This window comes from Danio rerio, chromosome 11 (genome assembly GCF_052040795.2).
Source record: "Danio rerio strain M-AB ecotype USA chromosome 11, GRCz13ab, whole genome shotgun sequence".
Classification (NCBI taxonomy): domain Eukaryota; kingdom Metazoa; phylum Chordata; class Actinopteri; order Cypriniformes; family Danionidae; genus Danio; species Danio rerio.
The window spans coordinates 45,771,761-45,787,130 of NC_141031.1; the positions used below are offsets into that span (position 1 = coordinate 45,771,761).

General features: G+C 35.5%; 1 protein-coding gene across 1 annotated transcript in view; it reads left to right on the forward strand.

Annotated features, from left to right (window-relative positions):
* tdrd3 (tudor domain containing 3) overlaps positions 1 to 15,370 on the forward strand; it is a 50,443-nt gene that overhangs the window by 17,955 nt on the left and 17,118 nt on the right. The window contains 4 exon segments of the mRNA NM_001001823.3: positions 4,279 to 4,350; positions 4,429 to 4,578; positions 9,306 to 9,455; positions 13,850 to 14,021. Of these exon segments, the coding sequence (NP_001001823.3) occupies positions 4,279 to 4,350; positions 4,429 to 4,578; positions 9,306 to 9,455; positions 13,850 to 14,021 (544 nt within the window).

A 15,370-nucleotide genomic window follows, 5' to 3' on the forward strand; every position in this document is an offset into this window, starting at 1 on the left:
CATGACGTACTATAAGATTCACATATGCGTTTTTCCCCCACTTTATCTAAAAGTACTGTTATATTTAAATCAAATGCTAAATAATTTACATTTTATATTTAATTAATAAATTAAATGTAAATAAAAAAGAGATTTTATACACACACACACACACACACACACACACATATATATACATGCATACATACATACATACACACTCATAATGACTGGCCACTTTATTAGGTGCACCTTACTAGTATCGGGTTGGACCCCTTTTGCCTTCAGAACTGCCTTAATCCTTCTTGGCATAGATTCAACAAGGTACTAGAAATATTCCTCAGAGATTTTGCTCCATATTGACATGATAGCATCACACAGTTGCTGCAGATTACTCGGCTGCACATCCATCATGCGAATCTCCCATTCCACCACATCCCAAAGATGCTTTATTGGATTGAGATCTGGTGACTGTGGAGGCCATTTGAGTACAGTGAACTCATTGTCATGTTCAAGAAACCAGTCTGAGATGATTGAGCTTTATGACATGCTGTGTTATCCTGCTGGAAGTAGCCATCAGAAGATGGAGACACTGTGGTCATAAAGGGATGGACATGGTCAGCAACAATACTCAGGTAGGCTGTAGCGTAGATACGACACTCGATTGGAACTAATAGTCCAAAAGCGTGCCAAGAAATCTTCCCCACACCATTACACCACCACCACCAGCCAGAACTGTTGATATAAGGCAGGATGGATCCATGCTTTCATGCTGATGCCAAATTCTGACCCGACCATCTGAATGTGTCAGCAGAAATGGAGACTCATCAGAGCAGCAACGTTTCTCCAATCTTCTATTGTCCAGTTTTGGTGAGCCTGTGTGAATTGTAGCCTCAGTTTCCTGTTCTTAGCTGACAGGAGCGGCACCCGGTGTGCTCTTCTGCTGCTGTAGCCCATCCGCCTCAAGGTTGGACGTGTTGTGTGTTCAGAGATGCTCTTCTGCAGACCTCGGTTGTAACGAGTGCTTATTTGAGTTGTTGTTGCCTTTCTATCAGCTGGAACCTGTCTGGCCATTCTCCTCTGGCATCAACAAGGCATTTGCGCCCACAGAACTGCCACTCACTGGATATTTCCTCTTTTTCAGACCATTTTCTGTAAACCCTCGAGATGGTTGAGCGTGAAAATCCCAGTAGATCAGTTTCTGAAATACTCCGATCAGCCCATCTGGCACCAATGATCATTCCATGTTCAGTCACTTAAGTCCCCTTTCTTCCCCATTCTGATGCTCGCTTTGAACTGCAGCAGATCGTCTTGACCATGTCTATTGTGTTGAGCAGTTGTACCTAATAAAGTGGCCGGTTATTTATATATATATATATATATATATATATATATATATATATATATATATATATATATATATATATATATATATATATATATATATTAGCTTTTAAACATAAGCAAATATTTAATTGAATAATATATTTACATATGATTGTCCACATTTGTTCCAAAACACAATGAATGTTTATTAAATTGTCCTACCTTGATGCCTGACATCATCACATGAATATTCAACCACATCAGGGGTCATTTACATACAGAATCTTTAAAACAGCATCACACAAACTGTCAGTTTAATTCTGAGTGGGTGTAAAATCAGCAAACTAAATCATAAATGTTTTTCATCTGCAAGAAACTTGACTAACATTTTAAGTGGGCTCCAGAGGAAAAAAATTAGAGCTGTGAAAGTGTAAAACGTGACCTCTTTTAAAGGTTGTGTTCATTAAAACTGCAGAAACAGAAGCCACAGTGTCAAGCAGAAACAGGAGTGCCTGGAACCATCTGCTAATATTCATCATGCTTGAGCTCGCTGATGGATGACACATTGGCAACAGATGATTTATTTTAATTATCAATCAAAGCCAGATAGCATGAAGACGCATCGCTTTATTCATCCTGATGAGCAAATGACTTCAGATTTCTCTGGATTAAGTTTATGAAGTAGAACGGAAACCATTAAACATTTCTGGTTATTTGAAATAAAATGCATGCTAACTGAGAAGCAATTAAACATGGAAATAAGAAGTTAGTTGCCCACGAAGCATAGTTTTTTGGTTTTGATGGACTAAAATAAAAATATTAAATAATATTAATATTAACTTCGCTAAATCCCCCCCCATCCCCCCTGGATTTACTAAATAAATGTCAAGGTAAGTGGTTGTAAACAATTTATTTTTGCTGATTTTAAACAAAGTTGAACATTACTACATTTTAATGTTAAAATTCAACTCCTATACATTGTTTGCAACAATTTTGCTGATTTTTCCACCATTTTTTTCAGTGTTGTTGTGATTTTTATTTTTTTTAATTTTTCAGTTGGATTTACTACTTTACTAATCTTATTTAAAAATTAAATTCTCCTATAATTTCATGTGCTAAACTAAAATAAAATTATTAAATAATAATTAATAATAATAATAAACGTTTGGAATAACCAAAACACAATTTGTTTTATTATTTCAGTTTAACTTACTACTGTACTAAATAATCTTTGTGGTACTTTACCAAAATAAATTATAAAAGAATAATAATAATAATAATAATAAGACATTTGGAATCACCAAAATACAAGTTTTTTTCAGTTTAAATTGCTGAACTAATCTTAAAAAATTAAATTATTTTGGTTTAATTTCATGTACTTAAACTGAAATAAGTTTAAGTATGCAATAATAATAATAATAACAGCAACAGTAATAATAACAATAATAGTAATAAAAATTTTTTTTTTGGAATCACCAAAAACATTTTTTTTTTATTTTGGTTTAATTTACTACTGTACTAATTTTATAATAAAATACCAAATCATAAGAACATTTGTTTAATTTGATGTACTAAAACTGAAAGTTATTAATTAATAATAGTAATAAAAGAAAGTTTGGAATCACCAAAACAAAACATTTGTTTATTTCAGCTTCACTTAATACTATAGTAATCTTGAAACAAAATAATAAATCATAATGAAAATGCTAAAATTACAGTGAATAATAATATAATTGTTTTGTATCGCAAACACATTTAATTTCAGCCTAACATACTACTGTACTAATCATGAAATAAAATAATAAATCACAACAAAAATACAAACATCACAATATCACAATTGTTTATGTAATTTGATATACTGATGTTTTGGTGGTTTCAAAGTTTCTTTTTTATTATTTACTAATTTTATTTATTCATTTTATTTATTTGTTTGCTTATTATTATTCATTAAATTTTTTTTGTTTGTTTTCGTAATCAAATTAAACCAAAATATTATAGTAGGAATGCTGTGTTAGCAACTGAAATATTTGTTTTCATGTCATTTTTTCACACGTTTATTTCAAATAACAAAAATATAGTTGAATAAATTTTAGTAATTTCAAAGCTTCTTTTTATTATTATTATTATTATTACTATTATTATTACTACGATTATTATTATTATTATTACTATTATTATTATCATTATTATTATTATTATTATTATTATTATTATTATTATTACTACTACTATTATTATTATTATTATTATTATTATTACTACTACTATTATTATTATTATTATTATTATTATCATTATTATTACTACGATTATTATTATTATTATTATTATTATTATTATTATTATTACTACGATTATTATTATTATTATTATTATTATTACTACTATTATTATTATCATTATTATCATTATTATTATTACTACGATTATTATTATTATTATTATTACTACTATTATTATTATCATTATTTTTATTATTATTACTACTACTATTATTATTATTATTACTATTATTATTATTATTATTATCATTATTATTACTACGATTATTATTATTATTATGCATTTCAGTTCCCACGGCATCATTTCTGTTTTTATTTTGGTTTAACTTGATATATAAAATATGAAATAAGATTACTAAATACAAAAAAACTAAACCATTGAGCAAAAGGAAAAATTCTTCTTTTATTCTGGTTTGACTTGAATGCACTAAAATAGAAATGAAATGAAATAAATACACATTACAAGCACAGTGTGTTTCTGCTTTTGGGTTTAAACAGATGTATTACAAATTAAATATTAAATATATTAATTAAATACAAAATTATTAGCTTTTAACTCAACTGAAAATGTAAAAATGTAAATAAACTGTTTTGTTACTGTTATATGTTACTTTTAAACTAATATAACACTCTTCCAGACTTCAACTTCCTTCAAATTCAACTTTTTATTTATTTATAATTTTTAAAGAGCCTCGCCAAACACAGCCGGAGAAACATTGGAGCTGAAGGTGGACCTCCTCCGTTCGTTCCCTTCGGACAGGTTAGCAGCACTCATCTGTTTCATTCGATTGATTTGCTCTGCACAGATGGTGTAAAACGTGTTGTGTTGTCTCTGTAGAAATGTGTTCATAAGGAGCAGGTGGACAGCAGAGCTCTGGATCAGAGGAAGACGCTTCAGAGCACGAACGCCGTCAAATCAGCAGACGACAACGATGAGTTTGAGAAACAGAGAACCGCTGCTATTGCTGAGGTGGCCAAGAGTAAAGAGGTGTGCTGATGATTATTACCTGATGTGTGCAGTAATATTCACAGTTAGCCACGACTGTGACTGCATGTACATTGAATGCAAAGTGATTAGCCCTGCTGGGAAATTAATATGGTTTCAAATATGTTCGGCTCTCGCTGTGGCTGAATATATTCGGTTGACACAAATTGTAACTATATGTAGCAACAACAAGTAGCACAAGCTCTGTGTTTGGTCAGCTTGGTAGTGCTGACGATTGAGGGTGGTGCCCAGAGCCACACCAACCTGTTGGAGCGAGTGTTTACAAGTGTGGAGTCCTGTGAAGGAGCTCCAGATGAAAACTTTTATATTGTGTTTACCTTATGATTAAAATTGTTGCACGTCCGCCAGTTCCCGCCTGTAAATGAGCTAGTTTTAGCTTCTTGTACATTAAAGGGTCACGAAACACCAAAACACATTTTTTGAGCTGTTGACAGTGGTATATGTGTCCCACACTGCTAAAAACACTATTAGGACACCTATATTTCACTAAAAAGTGTAAATTGGTTGTTTTTGCGTTATTTCAAGCAAATTCGTACTTCCGGTTTGAAACGAATTTTTGAAGCTGCGTCACGGTCATGACATAATAGCCTGTATTCCAGCGTGCAGACTGGACGTCTGTGCCAGAGTGTGTCTTATTACGTCTTACAGTGTGCTGCATTAATGCATGAGTAAGGCTTGGGTCAAACCAATCAGCGCGCTCTATTGTGCACCTTCATTAATATTCATTAGTGTCACCGTGTTTACACGACAGAGACGCCACGTTGTGTTGGCAAAACAAGCGTGAAGTGTTGCTTTTATAGTTTGCTGCCATTAAGTTTCGTTTTCATTTTCTCTCTGTGAGAGCTCAGCTGGTTCACGTGTGGATTACCAGTGTACGCGACGCTCGACAACAATAACTTACGTGTCTAAGGAGGATTATTGTTTACCTGAGAGCTGTTCTCATCTGCAAACGCTGAAATCCGGATTCGCTTGTAACGTTAGTCTCCTCTTCATAAAGACGCGGCTCTAGTTGCTGGTGATTGTCCTGTCTCTACAGATTTGCTAAGTGAGCGATCAGTGCTCTTTGTTTATTCAGTTTGTTTGTATCGAATTAAGTTAACTATTGCACCGAGTGCAAACATAGCACCGCATTTAGTGACCAGAATAACACACATGGCTTTCTGACGCTACCTGCCGTGTGCATCTAAGTTTCTGGGAAATGCAGAGTTTTTTTTTTCTCTCATTCGCCGTGCGGAATTAAACATTGCATGAAAAATACACGCTTAGAGCAGATCCTCGAATCAAATATTGCGTTTGTCGCGAGAGGCATGAATGAATTCCCTGAATGAAAGAGCCAAACTGCAGTTAAAGTCCAACATTTAATAATTTGGCAAATAATTCGACTACAGATGTCCATGTAGGTTAAACACCATCACTTTCTCATGTGTGTGTATTTTGACTGAAACTCGCGCGTGCCCAAATAGACACTCCCACACCCTCCCACTTTAGTTCCTCCGTTCCATCCTCCACTTTTACTCCCCCCTAAACAGAGCTGGACACGCCCACTTTTCTGACTTTTTCCAAAGTAGAGGTGTGAAAACACCCTGCTGAAACGAGGGGGTTTCATGGCCCTTTGAATTAGCGTTCAGGAAAAACAAAACACCCTTGAAGAAACTTGACACAGAGGAACATAACCTACCGCTAGCTAGCATTTCGGAGGTGTTAGTGCAAAGCAACAAAAAAAACATGCAGAAGTATAAATACACGGTTATACGCAAGGCAGGCGCCGTTATGTCTAGTTCAGACTGCGTGATTTTAGCCCCGATTTTGGCTCGCCGACAGGTTTTGAGAAATCGCAGACAAATGCCTGAAATCACAGGCAAATCGCTGCTCGTGCACGTGAGTGACAATCACATCGTATTAACTTTCATAGACGCGATCTGAGAGAATCGCCGATGAGTCGCCGATGCCTGCGAGATATTTGGCATGCTGAATATCTGGAGCTGTCGGCGATTCAAATCATGCTGTGTGAATTGAGTTTTGACTGAAAATAACATCAGCGATCGCCTACAGCCAATGAGAGAGCAGCTTTCACGTGTGTGTGTGTGTGTGTGTGTGTATAGCTGCTGCAGGCCAGCGGGAGGCTGGGGGAGAAGGTAAAAGCGCTCTTTTTCGGTTTATTTGGACCCACGAAATGGAGGAAAAACTAGTGGAGGTTTGACAGGACTCAGGAGCACCCGTGTCTGTTTGACTGTTCATACAGAAAAAAATTAGTTTATTATCAACGTTGAGGAGAAATGGCTAATTCCCTTTAAACCCAGGTGAGCAAACATGTACATGTTCTACCCCATTAAAGGCTTCTTTCTCATTATGTAGTTAATGACAAAAGATATACGACGTGTTTTTGGCTGTGAGACGTAGTTTGGACAAAGTTGTCGGCGATTCTTCCTATAGTAAAATCAAGCAATGTGAATGTCCCTGTCGCCGATCCATCTTGCAGTGTAAACGAAGCAGCAACGAAACGCTAGCCCAGATAGTCATGCAGTGTGAAAACATCTGTGACACGACTACTTTAAAAATCATGCAGTCTGAACTCGGCATTAGTCACGCTGATTACTTGGCGCAGAAGTGTAAATCAGCCTTAACAAGATGTTCACATATTACATCTTTTGCATGCGCAAGTTCGTTATTTTAAAGGAGGTGTGCAGCTTCTGTGCCTATATTGGGAGCAACGCACACGTGGCAAACTTGAATCAGGAGGGGCCGTCGCGCTCACGATTTTCAGGGGCGCCTAGTTGAAAGAATGTGGTAAGCGCAGCGCGAATCACATGACAAAAGCTACATTTGTTCTCTTTAAATATATGCTGAAATATAATATAATATTAATATGCTAATATTAGCTGATATGATGCTTAGATTTACATTAGATAAATCAATTGTTTTTAATTTATTCTTTTTTTATTTATTTATATTTTTTTCTCTCTTATTTTCAGTGTAAAATTAATACTTAAGTTTAAATTCCAAATACTTTTTTTCACTTATTTTTTAAGTCCTAAGAGAAATGGACTAGTGTTTGTTTTCATGATTTTCTAAACTAGTAGCGTTTTGAAATTAATAAATGCATAATTACAGTGAAACCGTGATTATTCCCCAGACTATAATCGCACAACCAAAATCTATAATCGCTGCATCTCTATTGCCGAATTAACCTAATTTGCCTGAATAATCTACAAACAATACTTGGGATGTATTTGACAGAATTAAAGTAATCTGGTCTGTATGGAATGTAGACAACTGGCCAGAGGTTTGGGATTTTATACTCATCATTATTTGATCAAATATACAATTAAAAAAATATTAATTTTAAATATGAATATATTTAAAAAATAACTTAGAAAAATACAAATTTTAGCATCATTACTTTAGTTTTAATTGCCACAAAATTCATCAGAATAATTCTAATGCTGTGATTAAAAACACAAATTAATAATTATATTCTTTAATGATGCAATAATTTGGTCAAACGTATCATTTTTGTTATTTCTAATGTTTCAAACAGATTCTATATCTAATTAAGGCTTTTTTACTCAAAGAATTTTAAATTCTTAGGTTTTCACAAAATAGTATTAATAATAACCTGCATATAAGGATTTCTGAAGGATCGTGTGACACAAACTGAATACTGGATTAATGATGCAAAAAATTCATTGTTGCATGATAGAAAATATTTACATAATAAAATGTTGCTTTTAAAAAACAATTGCAGTAATTGTTCACAATAAGACTTTTTATTATTATTAATACAAATACAATACAAATATCATTGTATTAAACAAATATCATAAATATTCAAAAAGGTTTGACTGGCTGTGTACAAAACACTTACAGAAGCATATTGGTGTTTCAGTTCAGAATAAATCTGATTTTCATACCCTGCAACAAAGTAGCACCTTTTGATAATCACATATTGATGTATTAAAGCAATATATAATTGAATTTGATCCTACTCGTGACTGTGACTGTAGGGCACAAGCAAAATTACTATCGTCCAATATTTAATTAAGAAATGTTTGATTTCGGGTGTGTAATTACAAATGTAATGTGATGCATGAACACACAAATCAGTAGACATTCATTTTACCTTGACAAGCAAGCTCAAGAGTCAGGTTAAAACGTACTTATGATGTCCTGAAATGTATAGTATTTGTGTGTTGATTGAAGCAGGCTGATGTTGCAGTTCCTGTAAACTGCAGTTCCTGTTTTTAGATGTTAGTATCAGTATGTCAGCATCAAAGGATATCTATAAGCTAGTGTGCTCCAAAATGGTGACAAAATTAGCATTTAGAAGATATAATGCTGATATAAACTTCCTTAGCATGCAGTTTGTCACTTCCATCCTAAATAATCTAGGATTTTTTTGACATCACCTCATACTTCAGTTTCTCATCAAATCTTTTGATCAATCAAATGCTCTGTAGTGTCTTATATGCCCCGCCCCCTTCTTCTCATTGGCTTTTATTTGATGCGCCTAATCTCAACCACTCTCACTAGCAGAGCTGTGAGAAAATAAATTGCTATTGGGTGTTTTCTTATGAAGGGGAGGGGCTACTTTATGCCCCGCCCTTTCTTTATTTCAGTAGAGAATAAGTCAAAAATTGAATAAAATGCACATTTAAATCACTTCACAGGACCTTTAAATTGCAGATGTTTGTGTGTGTTTTTTTGTGTAGACGCGTACGTTCGGTGGGGGAGGAAATGCAGGAGGAAACCTCGCAAATCCAGGATCATCTTACAAGAGCCGGGACACGTATCAAAGAAAGAGAGAGGAGAGAGAAAAACCCTGGACGGAAAACAAGTCAGACGGAGTTTACAGAGATCTGGTGAGATGCAGAGATCATCGTAAACCTAAATAAGTGAAGTTTATTCATAAACTAATTTCGAGAGGATCACGTGCTTATGATTGACACGGCTGGCCCCGAGTCAAGCTAATGTACGAATCACCAATCAGACTACTCCTAACCAAGTATAAATAACCAAACACCTTACCTTTAGTCATCTTCGTCTTGAAGAATCCCCCCTTCCACCCCTTCGCCTCCTCTTTTGTCTACAGGGCAGCACGGCGGCCCAGTGGCTAGCACTGCAGCCTCACATCAAAATGTCTCCGGTTCGGGCATCTACCCAAACGGTCAGCATTTTCGTGTGGAGTTCATGTTCTCCCCGTGCTTGCGTGGGTTTTCCCCGGGTCCTCCGGTTTCCTCCCACACTCCCAAAAACATGACTCTTAAGTAAATTGACTAATCCAAATTAGCACCAAATTTGATTCAATTCTGTCAGCAACGCATTACCTTAGCAACCCTCACGCAGCAGGAGGGAGGGGGGTTCTCGAGATCTACCCGAGCTCAAACTCCCCTCTCGCCCTGCAACGGGAGGGAGCCCCGGGCTCGAGGCTCTCATGAGCTCGGGGCTCTCTCCCGGGACAGCATGCCAAACTAGCTTATTACCAATCATCAGCTAAGTGTGAACTCTTGAAATGCTAGTTTGTCAGCAGTTTTGGGGAAGTGATACTCAAAGTTACTCCTCATGAAATGAACTGTTAATAATGTGAAATGCGAGAGAAGCTTTAAAATGATCCGAATAGACTGAATGCTGATGATTTTGCTTGTTGCAGTCATCATAACATCTAAAGTGACAGTACACCCAAAAAATGAAAATGATGTCATCATTTGACAACAAAATATGATGTTTTAAAGAAACTCATGTAACAGGTATAAACAAACCAAATCAACTTACACATTTCGGTGCCACTGGTGCTGCGACAAGGACGTAAGAAGCATTGAGGGGTACATCAAAGGCACACATATGTACGCGTTGTGTCACACCATCTCTAAACATTTAATTCTAAACAACTTTGAGGGATACAGACACTAGCTGCGTCCCAAATGGCACACTATACACTATGCACTCATGCACTATGTACTTATGCACTTACACACTCAACAGGATAGTATATGTATGTAGTGTCGTCCCAAATGGCACACTAATGTGTTTTTACTAAGCGGAAATTCAAACCGTTTCCCTGATGACGTTTGACGGTTGCCAAATCAGTGAAATAAACGACCGAATTATCAGATAATACCTGCCGTGAGTGTTGCCGCATTCACCATCGGGAGGCGCTATAATCACTCTCGTAGGAGAATTTTGCTCTCACCATCCAAAATAAATAAAGTTACTCAACATGTGCGTCTGATAGCTCCGTCCCTTCCGCTACGTAAGCAAACCTGCGGTCGTTGAGTGCGTGAAGTGTCCATCATTACACACTTCATTTTAGCGGCTGAATGAGTGCATCATCCGGGTAATTAAAGTGCACTTATTATCTTTAGAGTTTTCAGTGTGAACACACTACTTACACTATTTATACTACAAAATGGCGTAGAATAGTGCATAAGTATACGATTTGGAATGCAGCTACTGTCACTCAATGATTTATACTTTACACTTTAATTATATTGTTCAATTAAAATGATTAAAAATAGTCAAATAAAAGATTTTTATGGTCATTTACCATAATTCTGTACCATTTTAAAAGTATCGAAATAACCCCAAACGATACCCAACCCTACTGACGGCAGTTTAAATGTCTTGTGATTAAATTTCTGAAGCTTTTACCATGGTATGTTTTTTTTATATCAATTCAGTATTTTTAAGAGAGATATATTAGGCCTGTCACTATATCTATGCTTTGTTGTACGACTAATTTCATAATTAATCACATTCATTAACGTGCTAATTTTGATAACCACTGTTGTAAATAGCGTTCAGTTTGTTGCACAGATCGATTTTTTGAGGGCCGTGCCGGAGGTTTGATTTGCATGTGTGTGGTTTTTTATCTCAGTGACAGCAGCCATGAGCCGCACTCGAAAGTGAAAGCGAAACCTGTGCGCACATCATTTAAATGACCATATCGCATTTTAGAGTTATGATTACGACAAGCATTTAATATGCTTTTTCTTTCACACCGAACACAAAGTGTTGTGCATGAAAATAAATGTTTAACAGTGTCAGTATAACAACCCTAGCCTATATGTAATGTTGAATATGATGCAAGAAGGAATCTGATAATGACAAAATTCTAATTTTACCAGTGAAAACAAATGGTCTAATAATGTTGTCAATGGCAGATGACAAGCACATGTCTTAAACATAAGAAATCAACGTTATATTTAGGAACAGTTGTATTCTGATGTCATCATTTTATTGTGGATTAACAAACAGGACATATTGAAAGTCTCTTCAAGTCCAAGACTATACAAAATTGAGCATTTTAAGCAACAGCAGACCTACACATAGGCCTAAGATTATTAGTGTTGTTTTACTATATGTTTGAGAATTACAATAATAAAAGGCTAATCATATTAACCTTTATTTTACATTTACAGAATCCTGAGAAAATCGTGATCTTGATTTTAAGATAAAAAAATAGTGATTCACATTTTTGCCAGAATCGTGCAGCCCTAACCTTAGGCCGTACTCACACTAGGTACAGTTGCTTCGAACCGGGCCAAAGCACGCTTGTCCCTCTCCCATCTCCCCTGACGGCTCACACCACAAACGGGCCTTGTCACGCTTACGTCATTGATACTGCGCTGTTCAGTGAGAAGCGCTCGCTCACTCAGCAGCACAGTGGAGATTTCTCGAGTTATATCGTTTCAGTCGTTTGATATGCAGTGACATGCAGTCAAATATTTCGCCAAACAGTCCTTAGGGATGCGGGGACACGCAGTCAGATATTTCGCCGAACAGATTCGCCACTTTTGGCGCTCATAAACAATCATAAAGCCCTCGTGCTGCAGGATTGAGGAGGTCTGCTGAAGGTGCAGCTCTCGTGCAGTGAGGAGTTCTCGTCTTTAATAAGCTATGGCAGTTTGCGTTCACTGAACAGTAAGAATTATTAATGAATTTATATGAAACAGTCCCTTAAAAGTCACGTCTCGCTTTCAGTTTCGGGCTTTGGCGCATTTTGCACTCACACACAAGCGTACCGCGCCAAAGCCCAAGTGAACCGCGCTCAGGCACACCTCTTCCAACCGGGCCAGGGCCGGCCAAGTGAACCGTGCCTGAGCCAGATTCAGCGCACTCACACTTCTCAAACAATCCAGGAAACGGGCCTGAGCACGGTACGGATTGCATAGTGTGAGTAGACCCTTAATCTGATTAAGTTAATTACATATTGCTGTTAACATGGTAAACTTTAAATCTGAGTATTGTCTTAATCGTATTAAAATCGCATTAGTGTTCATGTGAACGTACTCAAAGAGGAATATACTGTAATGTATTGTTCATGTTAGCAAATCGATTAACTAACATTAACTGTGTATTGTAAAATGTTACAAATCAATGTAATGCATCCTAGCTTAAATGTAAGTATTGATTCCTTTAAAAAAAACGTATTGACCTTATTCTAAAATGCGGAAGTGCGCCTGTTTTCGCGATTGTCTTAGAACTTCCGTTTCAGTCGCCTATGGGAGAAATGACTAGGAATAATTAACGGCAAAAACGGTCAAACTACTTGCTCTACAAACAAATGTTTGCATGACTATACAGACCAAGTAGAATATTATAATAAGGAAATGTCAGTTTGCAACATCAAACAGCGAAACGAGCAGTTTTTAATGTCTAAAAATGAATGGAAGTGAATGAGAGCGGAAGTCTCGTGCCAAAAAGATTCAAATGGCAGCGCCCGCTCGTCTGCGGAGAATAAGGTCAATAAATCTGACTGATCTCAACATTGCGAGTGTTGAACCGAGCACATCATAATGTAAAGTGCTGCTTTAAGACTCTGAAAGTAGTGGTTGAACATTTCTGTTGCTAAAAATATGACGTTTTGTTATTTATTTGTGCTAATGCATTCACATCTTGCCATTTTCACTCGTGTTTTTTTTTAAAGTAACAATCCTTGAGCATGCCTCAAGTGCCCAAAAATTGTACGGTGGGCTTTTATTTATAATTATATGGCATTATTTGTCTCTAATGCGAGTAGAGAAGCGAACGCTTGCCTTTTACTGGACAGAAGACAAGTGGGTGGCTGATGTAAGCACCGATGGATAACCCCACTTGTGTTTTGTTTTGATTGCAGTCGTATTTCCGTGTTTTTGTGCTTCAGTGGTGCTCTGCGTGTTTTCTGCGTCTGTACTTTTGTCCTTGCGTGATGGATTTTAATGGAGTGCTGGATGACCCTTAAGATTTCTGTGTTCTGCTGTTTTTTTGCCTCTTCAAGGTTGATGAGCGAGCTTTGAGGGACATCATGGAGATGGGCTTTAACCGAGAGGCGGCCAGACAGGCTCTGCTAGATAACAATAATAACCTTGAAGTGGCCCTTAACCTCCTGCTAACCAGAGCAAACCAGCCCAGAGCAGCCCCAGTGGAGCAGAGCCGCCCGCCGCCCCGAGGTAAAAACCTGCAGATGGTTATAAACGAAAAATAACCAGAGAGCAACTTCACACAGGTGTCAGCATGATGCAGCACTCTTCATTTTAATGTCCAATACTGATGACATTTTAAAATTGTTCTTCATTTTTTGCCCTCCTGTGCAATACTTTTTTATTTTCCAAGCAATATTTAACAGATTAAAGACATTTTTTACTGCATTTCCTATGCTATTTATTTTGTTTTTATTTTGAACATAATTAAAGCAGTTGTTAATTTTTTAAAACCCTTTTAAGGTCAATATTATTAGCCCCCTGGAGGCTATATTTTTTTTTGATTGTCTACCAAATAAGTCATCATTACAATGACTTGCCTAATTAACCTAGTTAAGCCTTTAAATGTCACTTTAAGCTGTATAGAAGTGTCTTGAAGAATATCTAGTCAAATATTATGTGCTGTCATCATGGCAAATATAAAATAAATCAGTTAATAGAAATGAGTTATTAAAACTATTATAATTAGAAATGTGCTGAAAACAAATCTTCTCTCCATTAAACAGAAATTGGAAAAAATATAAAATAATTAATATTTAACATGACAGATAATAATTCTGACTTCAACTGTATATACATGAATAATAATATTAATAATAATAATTTAATTATAATTTCAAAATGTTAAATAATTGTCTTTTTTACACTTTAAATTAAATGTAATTTTTATTATAACTTCTAAATATAAACTTTTTTCCCTCTATTTTTGCAGTTTGTTAGTTTTACCTGATAGTTAAAAAATACAACAGAATTTTATTTGTTATTAACTTTAATTTAAAACAATGACTACAATTTAGAATTTGAACGTTATTTGTCATAAACCAATAAATTAAAATCACTTACTAAAAAAAATGGAGAATTACTGCACAGTTAATGAACAAAAGCCCTATAAAATGGCCAGAATTTTCAGTGATGTAGGCCAGATTGATGTGAAAATGTTCATATGTGAAAATATGCCTATTAAATCTTCAAGAATTTGGTGCTTTGGTGAAAAACCACTGCAAATACAACAATCTCAATATTCTTTATAAACACTAATATTAAATAATTACCTTTCTTCCACATTTTAAATTACGTGTACAATTTTATTAGAATTTCCAAATATTTAATAATTAAGCATTTATTTTTTATTTTTTATTTTACATTTATTTTTAGCTTTAAAGTTTTAACATGTTATTAGTCATAGACTAAGAAATTAAAATCACTTTATTAATAAATGCACAGGTTAAAGGTGCGGTAGGTGATCTAACCGCTTAGCATATTATCTTTGGACGGTGTCGGACTGTGTTTCAAAGCCATGCGTCCTGAAATCGACACAT